Genomic DNA, 20,973 nt, shown 5'->3' with positions numbered 1-20,973 from the left:
CATGTTTATATGATAATGAAACAATTATATGTTAATCATAGATCCTTGATATTCTCAGATCAAAAAAGGAATAATTAGTTTATTTTTGCCTGTTGTTTATTTGTTTATGGAAACAGAGACTCAGCATGTAGCCCAACATGATCTCAAACCTAAAACCTCGTGTTCCAGGCTCATAAGAACCACAAGAATGTGCTATCTATATCTGATGGACACATTATTTAAAAAAAAACAGATTATTAAACTGCTGAGATGGCTCAGTCAGTGAGAGAGCTTACCTCCATGCTCAGTGACAGGAGTTCAATCCCTGGGACTCACATGAGGAAAAGAGAGAGCTGACTCACAAGTTCTCTGACTTTTTCATGTTTAATGTGGTGTGCATATCTCCATTGAGAAGCATAAGCACTCTTTGTAAACATACAGGTTAAACAAATGAATGCAATGAAATACTAAAAACAAACAGGATCATTCTTAGTCCTCAAAAAATGCTTTTCCCAGTTCATATTAAAACAGAAGGAAGATTCTGGGAAGTTCATGTTTTAAGTAATACATAAATAATTATTTTTGCTATGTAAAAAAATATTCAGAAAAAAAAGTACTCACCATAGCATGAGGGTTTCTCAGACCATCCATCAGTTGTACATATTATGGAGCCTTTAGTATCTTTATGTCTATTTTCATATCCAACATGGCATTCATAGTCTAATTCATCATTGATTTTAAACCATGTGCTATTATTTTTAGTCCCAGCATTCTCAAATACAGGCCTATCACAAGACTCTAAAACAAAGTAAAGTAGAAGATTTTATTTTTAATGTGTCAGTGGACAATCTGAGCAATTCCCATGAGAACAAAAGTGGTTCCAGGTTAGTATTTGATAACAATTAAATACTATATAAAAACAACCTTAGAAGACCAACAATAAATCATTATCCTGAAACAGTTATTAAATGAAAATATACTTCTATTAGCTTTTACTGTCTTAGTTAAGTTTTATAAAACTTTATTTTAAAAATAGTTTCTTAGCTTATTTTTCTTATACTTATCAAATATTATAAATAAATAGACAAGTGCAAATGTATTTAGCTTATGAAGTGCAATAATAGTTTGTGAATTAAAATAGTATATTTAGTAGTTTATATGCAACATAGAATCTAGAAAAATAGATTAGTTAAATTTAAACCTTGTGCATTTGTTATATCGTATCTGAGGTATTTTTCTTTCACAAAAAGAAAATCCAAAAAATCTTGCTAATTATAATTTAATTTACATAAATCTTACATGGTAATAATTTTAATTGTTTTATCTTTAAATAGATCTTGTAAAAGTACAATAAATGAAAATTAGAAATTGTGAAAGCAGTAAATATCATAAACCACACTTAACATTTATTTTATGTTAAATAGCTCTTTAAAAAATAGCACTGGCTAGCTTTCTGATAAGTAAGATAAGCTGAATTAATTACTCTTAGAAAACCTCCATTATCTGTGGGTCCTAAAACACCAAGGTTTGGTGCTACTTATAAGCATTTTCTTCTTTCTTTTCAATATCATGATATTTGGAAAGAATTTCCAAGAGGGAGGCCTTCTGAAATTGACTTTAACTGATAATGTCAAATACATACTATAATGTTATCACATATTCTGAGATATAAACATACATACATCTTCACCTAGAAATTTACTTTTATTTCTAGGAACAAAGTCTTTGATATGCAAGGAAGAACATCTTTAAAATGGAGCTGGTCAAAAAACCTTCACTATGTTTGAAAGTATAGGGTATTTTGAAGCATTTAACATGGATATGAGCTGAAACTCTACAATACAAAAATGAGTCCAAAATGAAAAACTAATAGCACATTTTTTTGAAGTTTAAAACTCATCATGAACTAACACCAGCCACTTATAGAAGAATAAAGCTAAACCCTTATACATCACCAGTATAATGGCAGCAATAAAATGAAGTACTCACTGATGCATGAAGGTTGAGCTGACCAACCACTTTGGAGGCAGGTAATTGTTCCTGATGTCTTTCCGTTCGATGTTACAAATCCCTGTTTACATCTATACTGTGTTTTTCTATTTAGATCATATGTAGAATGAGATTCAGAAAGAAACCCATTCTCAATTTCTATATCTGAATATGAGCATGTCTCTAAACAGAAAAGAAGTAAAAAGGTTGAGAGCATGTTATACAATAATGTTTTAAAAATAGTCATTAATCACTTGTACATGGACATTTGAAATAATCAAAATCATTCACATTACTGAAGCAAGGAAAACAAATAAAAGGTTTAAAGATATACCATATATTGTCTGAAATGTTTTCTAACACATCAAGATTTAAATCACTCATAATTCCATCTAAAATGTATTACTTTTTTTGTTCAAGTCTATCCACAATTCTACAGAAAGGCAGAACTATGAACAATAAGTTTTTTTCTTGCAGTTTCTTTAAATCTGAGAATAATTAGCTCTCTTGGGCACCTAGACTTATTTACCCAGCTAGGGTTCCTGAAGTATGGTGAAATTCTTGGAAAATATCTATCTACACAGTTAAAACGGAATCCAGTGCCAAGAATTTGAAATGCCTTTGTAACCTCCTGACTAAAATACAATGGATGAACATTACATTTCTTTTCCTACTTAAAACTCTTGTTTCCTACTTAAAACTCTTGGAAAGTCATTCCAATTTGCTACTAATTAGTTGATATAATCATCAAAATAAAAGGAAAAGCCTTTGATGGTTTATAAATTTTTTTGTGAAAAATATTCTAAAGCAATGATTAATTTTGTGGGCTGATGAAAGTATCTCTCCAACTGAAAGATATCTAAGAAAGAAGCAGTAGTAGACCAAAAATAAATCTGTACAAACTTACAAATACCATAATATATATCCAGGGGAGCCACGTAAATAAAAGTTTGCACAGATGAAAAAAAATAAAATAAAATACAATGGATGTGCATTATTCAAAGAAGATCATGAGAACCAAACAAAAAATTAATCTTCTCATGACATGATGTCCTCTAAGTCTTAAATAACTGGACTTGAAAGCATAAAAGTAAATTTTTAAATTTCACTTTTCTTATCAGTTGAATAATATTTCATTGTGAAATTGTGAAATTTACCAGATAAAAACATATTTCATAAAAATAATAATTAAAGAGAAAATATAAAAGTATATTTCCAGTTACTAGATTTCGTCCCAGAACACATATTTGCTTGCTTATGGATAAGTAGGAAATCAAAGAAGAAAACACTACATGTTTTATATAAATGTCAATAAAAAATTTAGATAATATATTGGGAGATAACAATAAATAGTGCAGAGACAGAAACTTCATCAAACAACTGAAAAACAATAAAGTTTAGAATGCAATGAGGATTAAAATTCAATAAAAGTTTTCACTTTCTTAACTTGGAAAGGAACTAAATACTAACAAAAGCACAAACCCTGAAAACTACAAAAGGTAAACAGATCATGTAGAAGCCAAATGAGAGAAAAGTAATGGAGTTGTGAGCTTTTAAAGAAATGTAATAAAATTGTAAATAAAAGCAAAGAAAAACAGAGTGCAAGATACAAAGAAGCAGTGAGCAAAGAAATATAGTTGAAAACTACCAGTGCCTGCTAGTAGGGCACAAAGAACACTGGAAGAGAATGCCAGAGTAGGTAAAAACTAATGATGTCTATTAGCCTTAACGATTGGCTCTATAAAAGGAGGAGTTATTCAGAAAATCACACAATGAGAATTATCCTGACCAGAAAAAAAATGGATATTTAACTGAATTTAAGAAACAAAGGCCACTGTTCTCAAAGAGATTGGAGTCACTGGACCTGTGGCTTAGAAAAGCAGAGAAGAGAGAAAACATTGAGCAGAAAATAGCAGATCCCTACCACCATTCTCCCTTAGCTTCTCTGGCCAGATGTCAGCACACTACAACAAAGTACAAGACTCTGTGATGCAAGACAGCAGCAGAAAAAAAAAAGGATCGCAAATTTTAAGGTCAAAGGTTCCCAGAATGCCTGCCATGTGCAATATTTAAATTGAAAAAGTGGAACATTTCCTTATGATCACCCAAATTCTTTAATAAGATCCCAGAAGATCCTTTATTGTGTAAGATAGCCAAAACAATCTTATACAATAAAGGAACTTCTGGAGGCATTACCATCCCTGACTTAAAACTCTATTACAGAGCTACAGTATTGAAAACAGCTTGGTATTGGCATAAGAACAGAGAAGTCGACCTAAGGAATCAAATAGAAGACCCGGATACTAAGCCACAAACCTATGAACACCTAATTTTCGACAAGGGAGCTAAAGGTATACAATGGAAGAAGGAAAGCATCTTTAACAAATGGTGCTGGCATAACTGGATGTCAACCTGTAGAAGGATGAAATTAGATCCATACCTATCACCATGCACAAAACTCAGGTCCAAATGGATTAAAGACATCAACATTAATCTGTCCACTTTGAACCTGATAGAAGAGAAAGTGGGAAGTAGTCTACAAGATATAGGCACAGGAGGCCACTTCCTAAGTAGAACCTCAGTAGCACAGACAATAAGAGAAACAATAAATAAATGGGACCTGCTGAAACTGAGAAGCTTCTGTAAAGCAAAGGACACTGTCAGTAAGACAAAAAAGCTACCTTCGGACTGGGAAAAGATCTTCACCAACCCCTCATCAGACAAAGGTTTGATCTCCAAAATATACAAAGCACTCAAGAAACTAGACACTAAAACTCTAAATAACCCAATTAAAAAATGGGGTACTGAACTGAACAGAGAATTCACAACAGATGAACTTCGAATGGCCAGAAGACACTTAAGGTCATGCTCAACCTCCTTAGCGATCAGGGAAATGCAAATCAAAACAACTTTGAGATACCATCTTACACCTGTCAGAATAGCTAAACTCAAAAACACCAATGACAGCCTATGCTGGAGAGGATGTGGAATGAGGGGAACACTCATCCATTGTTTGTGGGAATGCAAACTTGTACAGCCGCTTTGGAAATCAGTGTGGCGGTTTCCCAGGAAACTGGGAGTCAAACTCCCTCAGGACCCAGCAATTCCACTCTTGGGAATATACCCAAGAGATGCCCTATCATACTACAAAAGTATTTGTTCAACTATGTTCATAGCTGCATTATTTGTAATAGCCAGAACCTGGAAACAGCCTAGGTGCCCCTCAATAGAAGAATGGTTAAAAAAGGTGTGGAACATATACACATAAGAGTTTTACTCAGCGGTAAAAAACAATGACATCTTGAATTTTGCCTGCAAATGGATGGAAATAGAAAATGCTTTACTGAGTGAGGTAACCCAGACCCAAAAAGAGGAATATGGTATGTACTCACTCATAAGTGGTTTCTAGCCATAGTTAAAGATCTTTGAGTATATAAATTGTGATCCTAGAGAAACTGAATAAGAAGGTGAACCTGAAGAAAATCATATAGTTATCCTCCTGGATATTAGAAGTAGGCAAGATTGCCAGGCAAACTTGGGTGCACGGGGGTGGGGGGTGGGGGGTGGAAGTTCGGGGAGATGGTTAGGGAGAGGGGAGAAGGGGAAGATCGGGGATGGCTTGGGGGAATGGGAGGGGGGAGGGAGGAAGGATGGTTTTGGGAGCAGGGAAGTTTATATCTCAACTAAGGGAGCCATTTTAGGGTATGCAAGAGACTTGATTCTGGAGGGGTTCCCAGGCCCAAAGAGAGGTCCCCAGATTATACTCTGGGCAGCAGAGGAGAGGGTGCCTGATCTGGCCTTGGCCCATAAACATACTGATGAATATTTTGCATATCACCACAGAACCTTCATATGGCGATGGATGGAGATAGAGACAGAGACCCACATTGGAGCACTGGAAGTGAGGACCGCGAAGGGTGCGTTCACCCACTGATACAAGGGGACTGATCTAATGAGAGCTCACCAGGGCCAGCTGGACTAGGACTGAACGAGCATGAGATCAAACCGGACTCTCTGAATGTGGTTGACATGGGGGCTGAAGAGCCCCCAAGGTCCAAATGAAGACTGAGAAGCCATTGACAATGGCATTGGGTCTTTTTTTTTTAAAGTAATTTTATTAAATTATAAAAGTTTCCATTTACGCCCCTCTTCCCAACACCCTCCCACTCCCCACCCCTCTCCTCCTCCCTCTTTGTCCCTAAGGGCAGTCAGGGTTTCCAGCCCAGTGGGAAGTTCAAGTTCCTCCCCCCTCCCTCCAGGTCCAGAAAGGTGAGTATCCAAACAGACTGGATCCCCCAAATCCAGTATATGCAGAGGAAACTAGTCCCAGTGTCATTGTCAATGGCTTCTCAGAAAGACTCCAGGCCAGCCACATTCAGAGAATCTGGCCACATTCAGAGAATCTGGTTGGATCACGTGCTCGTTCAGTCGCAGTCCAGCTGCCCTTGGTAAACTCTCATTAGATCCGGGCACTGGGTCTTGTTTCATCTGCATGGACTGGCTTTTTGGGACCCTGGCCTGTTTGGATGCTCACCTTCCTGGACCTGGAGTGAGGGGGAAGGAACTTGGATTTCCCACAGAGCAGGAAACCCTGACTGCTCTGGGAAATGGTGAGGGAGGAGGAGAGAGAGTGGGGGGAGTGGGGGGAGCGGGAGGGTATTGGGAGGAGGGGAGGAAGTGGAAAGAGTGTTTTCGGATACTTGAATAAACAAGTCTAACGGAAAAAAAAATCCCAGAAGAGGTTTATTGATATTCTGAACACACTAGCTAGAAAGAAAAAGCTCCCAAGCCTGTCTCAATAAATTTCAAAGGACCAATATGATCAATGAAACTCAGTTTTACTCATGAAGATATCCAATCCTAATTATTAGCAGCAAGTGGTTTTAACAAGGTACTGATTCTTTATTCAAAGATTTTGGTGGTTGTGAAAGAAAATACACTGTGGCAACATCTTATTTCCCCAACAAAAATTCTCAGAAAAGCATTTGGTAATGCTCATCCCTTGGCTCTAAGCATCAATGGATAAATCACACAAACAAATCCACAGGATGCAACAGAGAACATGGAAGAAGCTGGTTGCACTCAACAGACACATTGAAAAGTACAGTAGCCCGATATCAGTTACCTGAGGCTCTCTTAAGATATTAGAAAAAGAAGAAATTAAAGTGGGTAAATGTGTTTGGGAGGGTGTGTCACATCCTAAACTGAAATAATAAAGCAGAAAAGCAAAAGGAATGAAGTTTGTAATATGTTAACACATTCGTACATAAAATAAACTTTACACATTGATACTATAAAAAGACCCATAACTTAGGAACATTTAAACAAATTTCCCAGTGAACAGTAGAGACAGCACAAATTACCAATATCAGCAATGATGGGAATTATATCACATTTTTAAACCTATTTTATTTTATTTTTTTAAAGTAATTTTATTAAATTATAAAAGTTTCCATTTCCGCCCCTCTTCCCAACCCCCTCCCACTCCCCCCACTCCCTCTCCTCCTCCCTCTTCGTCCCTTAGGGCAGTCAGGGTTTCCTGCCCTGTGGGAAGTTCAAGTTCCTCCCCCCTCCCTCCAGGTCCAGGAAGGTGAGTATCCAAACAGACTGGATCCCCAAAATCCAGTATATGCAGAGGAAACAAGTCCCAGCATCATAGTCAATGGCTTTTCAGAAAGACTTCGGGCCAGCCACATTCAGAGAATTCGGCCAAATTTAGAGAATCTGGTTAGATCACGTCCTCGTTCAGTCCCAGTCCAGCTGGCCTTGGTAAACTCTCATTAGATCCGTCCCCTTGAATCAGTGGGTGATAGCATCCCTCGCAGTCCTTATTTCCTTTTTCATTTTCTTCATCCTTCTGCTTTTCATTTGAACCTTGGGGGGCTCAGTCCGGTGCTCCAATGTGGTTCTCCGTCTGTATCGCCATCCTTCGCCAGATGAAGGATCTATGGTGATAAACAAAATATTCATCAGTATGGTTATGGGCCAAGGCCGGTTCAGGCACCGTCTCCTCTGTCCAGAGAACAATCTAGGGATCTCTCCTTGGACCTGGGATCCCATATACAATCAAGTCTCCTGTAAACCCTAAAATGACTCCCTTAGTTGAAATATATTCTTCCCTGATACCATATTCATCCTTTCTCCCTCCCCCCCATCCCGGTCCACCGAGCTTTCCCCATTCCTCCCCTTCTCTCTAACCCTCTCCCCTTCCAACAACCCTCCCACCCCCCCCCATGCACCCGAGGTTACCTGGGACTCTTGTCTCTTTCCTACCTCCTGGCGGATAGCTAAATAATCTTCATCAGGTTCATCTTCTTATTTAGCTTCTCTAGGATCACGAATAATAGGCTCAAAGACCTTTAATTATGGTTAGAATCCATTTATGAGTGAATACATACCGAGTTCCTCTTTTTGGGTCTGGCTTACCTCACTCAGGAAAGCGTTTTCTATTTCCATCGATTTGCATGCAAAATTCAAGATGTCATTGTTTTTTACCGCTGAGTAAAACTCTAATGTGTATATGTTCCACACCTTTTTTAACCATTCTTCTATTGAGGGGCACCTAGGCTGTTTCCAGGTTCTGGCTATTACAAATAGTGCTGCTATGAACATAGTTGAACAAATGCTTTTGTAGTATGTTCGGGCATCTCTAGGGTATATTCCCAAGAGAGGAATTGCTGGGTCCTGAGGGAGGTTGACTCCCAGTTTCCTGAGAAACCGCCACACTGATTTCCACAGTGGCTGTACAAGTTTGCATTCCCACCAACAATGGATGAGTGTTCCCCTCACCCCACATCCTCTCCAGCATAGGCTATCATTGATGTTTTTGAGTTTAGCTATTCTGACAGGTGTAAGATGGTATCTCAAAGTTGTTTTGATTTGCATTTCCCTGATCGCTAAGGAGGTTGAGCATGACCTTAAGTGTCTTCTGGCCATTCGAAGTTCATCTGTTGTGAATTCTCTGTTCAGATCAGTACCCCATTTTTTAATTGGGTTAATTAGAGTTTTAGTGTCTAGTTTCTTGAGTTCTTTGTATATTCTGGAGATCAAACCTTTGTCTGATGAGGGGTTGGTGAAGATCTTCTCCCAGTCAGAAGGTAGCCTTTTTGTCTTACTGACAGTGTCCTTTGCTATACAGAAGCTTCTCAGTTTTAGCAGGTCCCATTTATTCATTGTTTCTCTTATTGTCTGTGCTACTGGGGTCCTACTTAGGAAATGGCCTCCTGTGCCTATGTCTTGTAGACTACTTCCCACTTTCTCTTCTATCAGGTTCAAAGTGGACGGATTGATGTTGATGTCTTTAATCCATTTGGACTTGAGTTTTGTGCATGGTGATAGATCTGGATCTACTTTCATTCTTCTACAGGTTGACATCCAGTTATGCCAACACCATTTGTTAAAGACGCTTTCCTTCTTCCATTGTATACCTTTAGCTCCCTTGTCAAAAATTAGGTGTTCATAGGTTTGAGGGTTAGTATCTGGGTCTTCTATTCGATTCCATAGGTCGACTTCTCTGTTCTTATGCCAATACCAAGCTGTTTTCAATACTGTAGCTCTGTAATAGAGTTTGAAATCAAGGATAGTAATGCCTCCAGAAGTTCCTTTATTGTATAAGATTGTTTTGGCTATCCTGGGTTTTTTGTATTTCCATGTAAAATTGATTATTGTTCTCTCAGGGTCTGTGAAGAAGTTTGATGGGGAATGCATTGAATCTATAGATTGCTTTTGGTACAATTGCCATTTTTACTATGTTGATTCTCCCAATCCAAGAGCAGGGGAGGTCTTTCCATTTTCTGGTATCCTCCTCAATTTCTCTTTTCAAAGGCTTAAAGTTCTTGTCAAATAGGTCTTTCACTTCCTTCGTTTGAGTAACCCCAAGATATTTTATGCTATTTGTGGCTACCGTGAAAGGTGATGTTTCTCTGATTTCCATCTCCGCTTCTTTATCCTTTGTGTATAGGAGGGCCACTGACTTTTTGGAGTTGATCTTGTATCCTGCCACGTTACTAAAGGTGTTTATCAGCTGTAGGAGTTCTTTGGCAGAGTTTTTGGGGTCACTTATGTACACTATCATATCGTCAGCAAATAACGAAAGTTTCACTTCATCCTTTCCAATTCGAATCCCCTTGATCTCCTTATGTTGTCTCATTGCTATTGCTAGAACTTCAAGCACTATATTGAAGAGGTATGGAGAGAGTGGACAGCCTTGTCCTGTTCCTGATTTTAGTGGAAAGGCTTTGAGTTTCTCTCCATTCAATTTGATGTTAGCTGTCGGCTTGCTGTATATTGCTTTTATTATATTTAGGTATGATCCTTGTATCCCCAGTCTCTCCAACACCTTTATCATAAATGGGTGTTGAATTTTGTCAAATGCTTTTTCAGCATCCAACGAAATGATCATATGGTTTTTTTTCTTTCAGTTTATTTATATGATGGATTACATTGATAGATTTGTGTATGTTGAACCAGCCCTGCATCTCTAGGATGAAGCCTACTTGATCATAATGGATAATTTTTCTAATGTGTTCTTGGATTCTGTTTGCCAGTATTTTATTGAGAATTTTCGCATCGATGTTCATGAGTGAGATTGGCCTGTAATTCTCTTTCTTGGTTGTGTCTTTGTGTGGTTTTGGTATTAGGGTGACTGTAGCTTCATAAAAGGAGTTTGGCAGTGACTCTTCTTTTTCTATATTGTGGAATACATTAAGCAGTATAGATATTAGCTCTTCCTGGAAGTTCTCGTAGAATTCTACATTGAAACCATCTGGTCCTGGGCTTTTTTTGGTAGGGAGATTTTTGATAACAGCTTCTAATTCTTCATGACTAACAGGTCTATTTAGATTGTTCACCTGTTCTTGGTTAAACTTTGGTATATGGTACTTATCTAAAAAAATGTCCATTCCTTTTACATTTTCCAACTTTGTGGCATATAAACTTTCATAGTAAGATCTAATGATTCTCTGAATTTCCTCTGTGTCTGTGGTTATATCCTCCTTTTCGTTTCTGATCCTATTAATTTGCAAGTTCTCTCTCTGCTGTTTGATTAGTTTGGATAGGGGTTTGTCAATCTTGTTAATTTTCTCCAAGAACCAGCTTTTTGCTTCATTGATTCTTTGGATTGTTTTCTGTGTTTCTATTTTGTTGATTTCAGCCCTCAGTTTGATTATTTCCAGTCTTCTACTCCTCCTGGGTAAATCAGCTTCTTTTTTTTCTAGAGCTTTCAAGTGTGTTGTTAAGTCTCCAATGTGTGCTTTCTCCGTTTTCTTTAGGTGGGCACTTAGTGCTATGAACTTTCCTCTTAGCACTGCTTTCATTGTGTCCCATAGGTTTGAATACGTTGTGTCTTTGTTTTCATTATATTCAAGGAAGACTTTAATTTCTTTCTTTATTTCTTCCTTCACCCAGGGGTGATTTAGTAGTTGACTGTTCAACTTCCATGAGTTTGTTGGCTTCCTGGGAGTACCATTGTTGTTGAATTCTAATTTTAATCCATGGTGATCTGACAAGACACAGGTGGTTACTAATATTTTTTTGTATCTGTGGAAGTTTGTTTTGTTACCAAGTATGTGGTCAATTTTCCAGAAGGTTCCATGAGCTGCAGAGAAGAAGGTATATTTTCTCCTATTTGGGTGGAGTGTTCTATAGATGTCTGTTAAGTCCATTTGATTCAGTACCTCCAATAAATCTCTTATTTCTCTGTTAGGTTTCTGTCTGATTGACCTGTCCATTGGTGAGAGAGGAGTGTTGAAGTCTCCTACTATTAGTGTGTGTGGTTTGATGACTGCCTTGAGTTCTAGAAGAGTTTCTTTTACATATGTGGGTGCCTTTATATTAGGGGCATAGATATTCAAGATTGAGACTTCTTCCTGATAAATTGTTCCTGTTATGAGTATGAAATGTCCATCTCCATCTCTTCTGATTGATTTTAGTTTGAAGTCGATTTTGTTAGATATTAGAATGACCACACCCGCTTGTTCCTTAGGTCCATTTGCTTGGAAAACCTTCTCCCAACCCTTTACTCTGAGTAGGTGTCTGTCTTTGTGGTTGAGGTGTGTTTCTTGTAAACAGCAGAATGTTGGATCCTGTTTTCGTATTCAATCTCTAAGTCTGTGCCTCTTTATAGGTGAGTTGAGTCCATTGATATTAAGTGATATAAATGACCAGTGATTGATGACTCCGGTCATTTTTTTTTGGGTAGTAGAGTGTATGTGTTTTCCTTCTTTGAGTTGTGCTTGTGAAGGGTCGCTAGATGTCTGAGTTAATGTAGGCAGTGTTGGGAATGTTGGATTCCTTGGGTTGTGATTTTCCTTCTAATATTCTCTGTAAGGCTGGATTAGTAGCTACGTATTGTTTAAATTTGTTTTTATCCTGGAATATTTTGTTTTCTCCGTTGATAGTGAACAATAGCTTGGCTGGGTATAGTAGTCTGGGCTTGCATCCATGGTCTCTTAGTTTCTGCAGTACTTCTATCCAGGACCTTCTGGCTTTCATGGTTTCCATAGAGAAATCTGGTGTAAGTCTGATAGGTTTACCTTTATAAGTTACTTGACCTTTTTCCTTTGCAGCTCTCAATATCCTTTCTTTAGTCTGAATGCTTTGTGTTTTGATTATTATATGACGAGCGGATGTTTTTTTCTGATCCAGTCTATTCGGTGTTCTGTATGCTTCTTGAACCTTCATAGGAATATCGTTCTTTAGGATGGGAAAGTTTTCTTCTATAATTTTGTTGAGTATATTTTCTGGACTTTTGAAATGCAATTTTTCTCCTTCTTCTACTCCTATTATTCTTAGATTTGGTTTTTTTATTGTGTCCCACAGTTCCTGAATGTTTTGTGATGAGAATTTGTTGGATTTGCTGTTTTCTTTGGTCAGAGTGTTTAATTTCTCTATGGTGTCCTCAGAGTCTGAGATTCTTTCTTCTATCTCTTGTATTCTATTGGTTATGCTTGTTTCTGAAGTCTCTGTTCGTTTACCCATATTTTCCATAGCCAGCCGGCCCTAGGTTTGTGATTTCTTCATTGACTCCATTTCAGTTTTCAAATCTTGAACTGTTTCTATTACCTGTTTGATTGTTTTTTCTTGGTTTTCCAGAATTTCATTTACGGATTTACTCATTTCTTCAAACTTTTTGGTATATTTCTCTTCCATTCTTTACTCATTTCCTCAATCTTTTTGTTATACTTATCTTCCATTTCTTTACGGCAGATTTTCACCTCCTGTTTAAGTTCCTCTATTATTTTCATAAAGAAGCGCTTAGAGTCGATTTCTTCTATTTCTTCTGGAGTAGGGTGTTCAATTCTTCTAGTTTTGAGCTCCCTGGATTCTGGAGATGTCATGTTGCCTTTCAGGTTGTTGGAGGAATTCTTGCATTGGCGCCTGCCCATCTCCTCCACTCTGGATGAAACTCTTCAGCACTTTCTGGATAGAACTCCTCAACACTCTCTGGGTAGGACTTCACAGCACTCTCTGGATAGAGCTCCTCAGCCTTCTCTGGGAAGAGCTCCTCAGCAGTGCAACAGGGCTAGCTGGTCTTCCCTGGACCCAGAAGACAAAGGGCCCGCAGCAGTGGGGGGAGTGGAGGGGTCCCTTGGAACACCGAAGACCCTGCCGCAGAAGCTGAGGGGTGAAGGGCTTTGCTCTGTTCCTGGACAGGCAGGCTGCCCAGGCGAGCACCCACTCAGCTCTCTGGGAAGTGCTCCTCAGCAGTGCAACAGGGCTAGCTGGTCTTCCCAGGACCCGGGAGGCAAAGGGCCCGCGGCAGTGGGGGGAGGGAGGGGTTCCTTGGAACACCGAAGACCCCGCTGCAGAAGCTGAGGGGGGGGGCTGTGCTCTGTTCCCGGACAGGCAGGCTGCCCAGGCGAGCACCCACTCACCTCTCTGGGAAGAACTCCTCCTTAAACCTATTTTAAAATACCAATCAGAATATTATGGACATTCATGTCAATTAATTAGACAAAAATTAATGCAGTTTAAAAACCACAGATTATACAACTCACTCAAGAAAAATGTTTAAGATTAATATAATTGCTTCGGTATAAAAAACATGTACCTAAACATTTACAAAATAAAACAGGGCCTTTCTGCTGTATACAACAGAACAATCCTAGAGGAAAGTGAAGGTCTAAATAAATATACTGGTATATTGTAGTCATCAATATAAAAATTAAATTATGCTATATCAATTGTCTCTAATTTCATTCCAGAAAACCTTTTTATGTTCATAAGCAAGATAATGTTAAAAGTCACATGACAAGGGACCATAGGTGTGAAACAATACTTCAAAATGTTCAATGATCCAGATATTTTAAAGCAAATGTAAGCATTACAAAATATGTTAATTAATAGAAATATCACGCTTCTCCAGAACTTTTGTTTAATGTTTGACTATTTTAAATTCAATTGTTCAGAAAGTAGGGTATTGCAGGTTTAATGTTATAAGATATTAAGGCTTATATAATGCAGTAGTCACTAAAGATATTTTTGATGCTGGTAAATATACAAAAACATACAGTGGAAGAGAACAGGGAGTCAGTAACAACACATAGAATGAGTGCATATTTAGCAATTATTAATTTCTATTTCATAGAAGATAATCTTTTTTATTGTTTTATTAAAAATTTCCACCTCCTCCCATTTCCCTCCTCCTCCCACCCTCCTCCTTCCTCTCGCTCTCCAGTCCAAAGAGCAATCAGGGTTCTCAGCCCTGTGGGAAGTCCAAGGTCCTCCCCTCTCCATCCAGGTCTAGGAAGGTGAGCTTCCAAAACAGACTAGGTTCCCACAAAGCCAGTACATGAGGTAGAATCAAAGCCCAGTGCCATTGTCCTTGGCTTCTCAGTCAGCCCTCATTGTCAGCCACGTTCTGAGAGTCCAGTTTAATCACATGCTCCTTCAGTCCCAGTCCAGCTGGCCTTGGTGAGCTCCCATTAGATCAGCCCCACAGTCTAAGTGGGTGGGCGCACCCCTCGCGATCCTGACTTCTTTGCTCATGTTCTCCCTCCTTCTACTCCTCATTTGGACTTTGGGAGCTAAGTCCAGTGCTCCAATGTGGGTCTCTGTCTCTATCTCCATCCATCACCAGATGAAGGCTCTATGGTGATATGCAAGATATTCATCAGTGTGGCTATAGGATTAGGCCAGGTCAGGCGCCCTCTCCTCAGCTGCCCAAGGAACAAGCTGGGAACATCTGCTTGGACAGCTGGGAACACTTCTAGAGTCAAGTCTCTTACCAACCCTAAAATGGATCCCTTAATTAAGATATCTACTTCCCTGCTTCCATATCCACCCTTCCTCCATCCCTACCATCCCATTCCCCCAAGCTCTCCCCAATCCTCCCCTTCTCCCTTCTCTTTCCACATCTCCCTACACCCACCCCACACCCACCCCTGTGCTCCCAACTTTTGCCTGGTAATCTTGTCTACTTCAAATATCCAGGAGGATAACTATATGTTTTTCTTTTGGTTCACCTTCTTATTTAGCTTCTCTAGGATCACGAATTATAGGCTCAACGTCCTTTATTTATGGGTAGAATCTACTTATGAGTGAGTACATACCATATTCATCTTTTGGGGACTGGGTTACCTCACTCAGGAAAGTGTTTTCTATTTCCATCCATTTGCAAGCAAAATTGAAGATGTCATTGTTTTTTACAGCTGAGTAGTACTCTAATGCAAATATATTCCATGTTTTCTTTATGCATTCCTCCATTGAGGGGCATCTAGGTTGTGTCCAGGTTCGGGCTATTACAAATAATGTTGTATGAACATAGATGAACAAATGATTTTTTAGCATGACTGGGCATCTCTTGGGTATATTCCCAAGAGTGGTATTGCTGGATCCTGGGATAGGTTGACCCCGAAAAACCCGGGAAAGCACTAAACTTATTTCCAAAGTGGTTGCACAAGTTTGCATTCCCACCAGCAATGGATGAGTGTTCCCCTTACTCCACATCCTCTACTGCAAAGGCTATCATTGGTGTTTTTGATTTTAGCCATTCAGATAGGTGTAAGATGGCCTCTCAAAGTTGTTTTGATTTGCATTTCCCTGAACGCTAAAGAGGTTGAGCATGACCTTAAGTGTCTTTTGGCCATTTGAACTTCTTCTGTTGAGAATTCTCTGTTCAGTTAGAGTCCCATTTTTAATTGGGTTAATTAGCATTTTAAAGTCTAGTTTCTTGAGTTCTTTATATATTTTAGAGATTAGACCTTTGTCTGATGCGGGGTTGGTGAAGCTCTTCTCCCAAACAGTAGGTTGCCTTTATGTCTTAATGGCAGTGTCCGTTGCTTTACAGAAGCTTCTCAGTTTTAGGAGGTCCCATTTATTCAATGTTGCCCTTATTGCCTATGTTACTGAGGTTATTTGTAGAAAGTGCTCTCCCGTGCCCATGTGTTGTAGACTACTTCCCACTTTCTCTTCTATCAAGTTCAGTATGTTTAGATGAATATTGAGGTCTTTAATCCATTTGGACTTGAGTTTTGTGCATGGTAATAGATATGGATCCACTTTTATTCTTTTACAGGTTGACATCCAGTTATGTCAGCACCATTTGTTGATGATGCTTTCTTTTTTCCATTGTATACTTTTAGCTCCTTTGTCGAAAATCAGATGTTCATAGGTTTGTGGGTTAATATCCGGGTCTTCTATGAGATTCCACAGGTCGACTTCTCTGTTTTTATGCCAGTACCAAGCTGTCTTCATTATTGTAGCTCTCTAATAGAATCTGAAGTCAGGGATGGTAATGCTTCTAGAAGTTTCTTTATTGTATATGATTGTTTTAACTATCCTGGGTTTTTTGTTTTTTCATATAAAGTTGATTATTGTTCTCTCAAGGTCTGTGAAGAATTTTGTTGGGGTTTCAATGGGGATTGCATTGAATTTATAGATTGCCTTTGGTAGAATTGGCACTTTTCTATGTTGATCCTAACCCATCCAAGAGCATGGGACATCCTTCCATTTTCTGGTGTCCTTTTCAATTTCTTTCTTCAATGCCTTAAAGTTTTTCCCAAATAGATCTTTCACTTCCTTGTTTAGAGTTACCCCATGATACTTTATGCTATTTGTCGCTATAGTAAATGGTGAAGTTTCTCTGATTTCTATCCCTGCTTCTCTATGCTTTGTGTATAGGAGTGCTACTGATTTTTTTGAGATAACCTTGTAACCTGCCACATCACTGAAAGTATTTATCAGCAGTAGAAATTCTTAGGTAGAGTTTTTGCGGTCACTAATGTATACTATCATATCATCTTCAAATAACGAAAGTTTGACTTCTTCCTTTCCAATTCGAATCCCCTTGATCTCTTTATGTTGTCTTATTGCTATTGCTAGAACTTCAAGAACTATGTTGAAGAGATATGGTGAGAGTGGACAGTCTTGTATTGTACCTGATTTTAGTGGAATGACTTTGAGTTTCTCTCCATTTAATTTGATATTAGCTGTTGCCTTGCTATATATTGCTTTTATTATATTTAGGTATGATCCTTGTATCCCTAACCTCTCCAAAACCTTTTTCATAAAGGGGTGTTGAATTTTGTCAAATGCTTTTCTGCATCTAATTCAATTATCATATGTTTTTTCTTTCAATTTATTTATATGATGGATTACATTGATAGATTTTTGTATGTTGAACCAGCCGTGCATCTCAGAGAAGAAACCTACTTGATCATAATGGATAATTTTTAAATGTGTTCTTGGATTCTGTTTGCCTAAATTTTATTGAGAATTTTTGCATCAATGTTCATGAGTGAGATTGTTCTGTAATTCTCTTTACGGTTTGGCTCTTTGTGTGGTTTTGGTATCAGGGTGACTGTAGCTTTATAAAAAGAGTTTGACAATAACTCCTCTGTTTCTATTATGTGAAACATATTAAGGAGTATAGGTATCAGCTCTTCTTGGAAGTTCTAATAAAATACTGATTTTTTTGGTTGGGAGGTTTTTTAATGACAGCTTCTATTTCCGCACGACTTATAGGTCCATTTAAATTGTTCAATTGGTCTTGATTTAATTTTGATAAATGGTACTTATATAAAAAGAAGCCCATTTTTTTTTACATTTTCCAGCTTTATGGCATATAAGCTTTTGTAGTAAGACCTAATGATTCTCTGAATTTCCTCAATGTCTGTTGTTATGTCCCCCTTTTCATTTCTGATCTTGTTAATTTTCATGTTCTCTCTCTGCCTTTTGATTAATTTGGATAAAGGTTTGTCAATCTTGTTGACTTTCTCAAAAAACCAGCTCTTTTTTTCCACTGATTCTTTGGATTGTTTTCTGTCTTTCTGTTTTGTTAATTTCAGCCCTCAGCTTGATTATTTCCAGTCTTCTACTCCTTCTGGGTGAGTCTGCTTCTTTTTTTTTCTAAATCTTTCAGCTGTTCTGTTAAGTCTCTAATGTGAGCTTTCTCCTTTTTTTTTAATGTGGGCACTTAGAGCTATGAACTTTCCTCTTGGCACTGCTTTCATAGAGTCCCATTGGTTTGAGTATGTTGTGTCTTTATTTTCATTGAATTCAAGAAAGACTTTAATTTCTTTCTTTATTTCTTCCCTGACCCAGGGGTGATTCAGTAGTTGACTGTTCAGTTTCCTTGAATTTGTAGGCTTTCTGGGGGTAGAATTATTGTTAAATTCTAACTTTATTCTATGGTGATCCGAGAAGACACAGGAGGTTACTAATATTTTTTTTTGTATCTGTGGAAGTTTGCTTGTTACAGAGTATGTGGTCAATTTTCGAGAAGGTTCCATGAGATGCTGAGAAGAAGGTATATTCTTTTCTATTTGGGTGGAATGTTCTATAGATGTCTGTTGTCCATTTGATTCATTACCTCCACTAATTCTCTGTTAGGTTTCTGTCTGATTGAGCTGTTCATTTGTGAGAGAAGAGTGTTGAAGTCTCCTACTATTAGTGTGTGGGGTTTGATGTGTGCCTCGAGTTCTAGTACTGTTTCTTTTACATAAGTGGGTGCTTTTATATTAGCGGCATAGATATTCAGGATTGAAACTTCCTCCAGATGAATTGTTCCTGTTATGAGTATAAAGTGTCCATCTCCATCTCTTCTGATTGATTTTAGTTTGAAGTTGTTTTTGTTAGAAATTAGTATAGCCATACCTGCTTGTTTTTTAGGTCTGTTTGATTGAAAAAAACTTTTCCTGATCCTTTACTCTGAGTAGATAGCTGTCTTTGTGGTTGAGGTGTATTTCTTGTAAACAGTTCAATGTTGAATCCTGTTTTTGCAACCAATCTCTTAGCCTGTGCCTTTTTATAGATGAATTGAGTCCATTGATATTAAGTGATATTTATGACCAGTGGTTGTTAACTCCATTGTTTTTTTTTTTGTGTGGTAGAGTTTGTGTATTTCACTTCTTTGAGTTGTGCTGGCGAAGTGTTGCTAGATGTCTGAGTTTATGTGGGCATTGTTGGATTCCTTGGTTTGTGATTTTCCTTCTATTACTTTTTGTAAGGCTGGATTTGTGGCTACGTATTATTTAAATTTGGTTTTATCCTGGACTATTTTGTTTTCTCCATTGATGGTAAATGAAAGCTTGGCTGGGTATTGGAGTCTGGGCTTGCATCCATGCTCTCTTAGTTTCTGCAGCACATCTATCCAAGACCTTCTGGTTTTCATGGTTTCCATATAGAAGTCAGGTTTAAGTCTGATGGGTTTACCTTTATATGTTACTTGACCTTTTTCCTTTGCAGCTCTTAATATTCTTTCTTTATTCTTTATGCTTTGTGGTTTGATTATTATATGATGAGGGTTTTTTTTTCTATCCAGTCTATTCAGTGTTCTGTATGCTTCTTGTATCTTCATAGGAATATCCTACTTTAGGTTGGGGAAGTTTTCTTCTATAATTTTGTTGACTATATTTTCTGGGCCTTTGATCTGTAATTCTTTTCCTTCTTCTACCCCTATTATCATTAGGCTTGGTCTTTTTATGATGTCCCAGATTTCCTAGATGTTTTGTGATGAGAATTTGTTGGATTTGTTGATTTCTTTGATCAATACGTTTATTTTCTCTATAGTGTCTTCAGCATACTAGATTCTTTCCTCTATCTCTTGTATTCTGTTGGTTATGTTTGTCTCTGTCATCTCTGTTCATTTACCTAGATTTTCCATATCCAGCTGGCCCTTGGTTTGTGTTTTCTTCATTGCCTCCATTTCAGTTTTCAAACCTTGAACTGTTTCCATTATCTGTTTGATTGTTTTTTCTTGTTTTCCTAGGGTATCTTTTAGGGATTTATTCATTTCTTCAAATTTTTTGTCTTTCTTCTCATCCATTTCATTAAGGGATTTTTTCCACATCCTGTTTAAGGGATTCTATCATTTTCATAATGTCTATTTTTTCTACTTCTTCTGGATTAGGGTGTTCAAGTCTTCCTGTTGTAATTTCGTCGGGTTCTGGTGTTATCATGTTGTTTTTCAGATTGTTAGAGGAATTCTTGCATTGGTGCCTGCCAATCTCCTCCTTCAAATGCTCTCTGATGGATCTTCTGGTACAGGATCAGGGCCCCTTGCTGACCAGGAACCTGGCAGGCACAAGGACTAGCTTGCTGCTTGCAAGCATAGTGAAACAAAGAAACTCCTGCCTGGTTGTACTCACCACCCAGTCCACAGAGCCTCAGCCCCAAAACAGGCTGAGTTGGGGGATCTTATGACCTTATAGAAGGAAAGGGGTACCTGGGAGCAAGCTGGGATGGGATAAGAAAAGAAAGGCAGTAGCTGGGGAGAGAATCCCCTACAGAATGACCAGAAAGTTTAGGGGTTTGAGGGTTGTCTGTGTTCCCTTTCCAAGGATTCTGCTGGCAGGTCAGAAACACACTCACCTCTCTGATGGATCTTCTGGTACAGGATCAGGGCCCCTTGCTGGCCAGGGACCTTACAGAAAAAAGGACTAGCTTGCTGTGTGTAGGCTCAGTGAAACAAAGGAACTCTTGCCCTGTTGCACTCACCACCCCGTCCAAGAGCCTCAGGCCCAAAACAGGCTTAAGATAATATTTATCAAATAAAACAGTAACGTT

The 20,973-nt window shown here is 38.2% G+C and overlaps 1 protein-coding gene across 2 annotated transcripts in view; it reads right to left on the bottom strand.

Annotated features, from left to right (window-relative positions):
• The window catches only part of LOC148122125 (complement factor H-like), an 82,943-nt gene that overhangs the window by 13,560 nt on the left and 48,410 nt on the right, over positions 1–20,973 (bottom strand). For both annotated transcript variants that reach the window (XM_087906450.1, XM_087906449.1), the window contains 2 exons: positions 1,969–2,151; positions 601–777 (listed from right to left, as the gene is read on the bottom strand). In XM_087906450.1, the coding sequence (XP_087762576.1) occupies positions 601–777; positions 1,969–2,151 (360 nt within the window). The remainder of the gene's footprint in view (positions 1–600; positions 778–1,968; positions 2,152–20,973) is intronic.

This window comes from Myodes glareolus, chromosome 5, assembly GCF_982192425.1.
Source record: "Myodes glareolus chromosome 5, mMyoGla1.1, whole genome shotgun sequence".
Taxonomy (NCBI): domain Eukaryota; kingdom Metazoa; phylum Chordata; class Mammalia; order Rodentia; family Cricetidae; genus Myodes; species Myodes glareolus.
The sequence above is the reverse complement of the archived record's forward strand: the minus strand, read 5'-3'. Positions and strand labels throughout refer to the sequence as shown.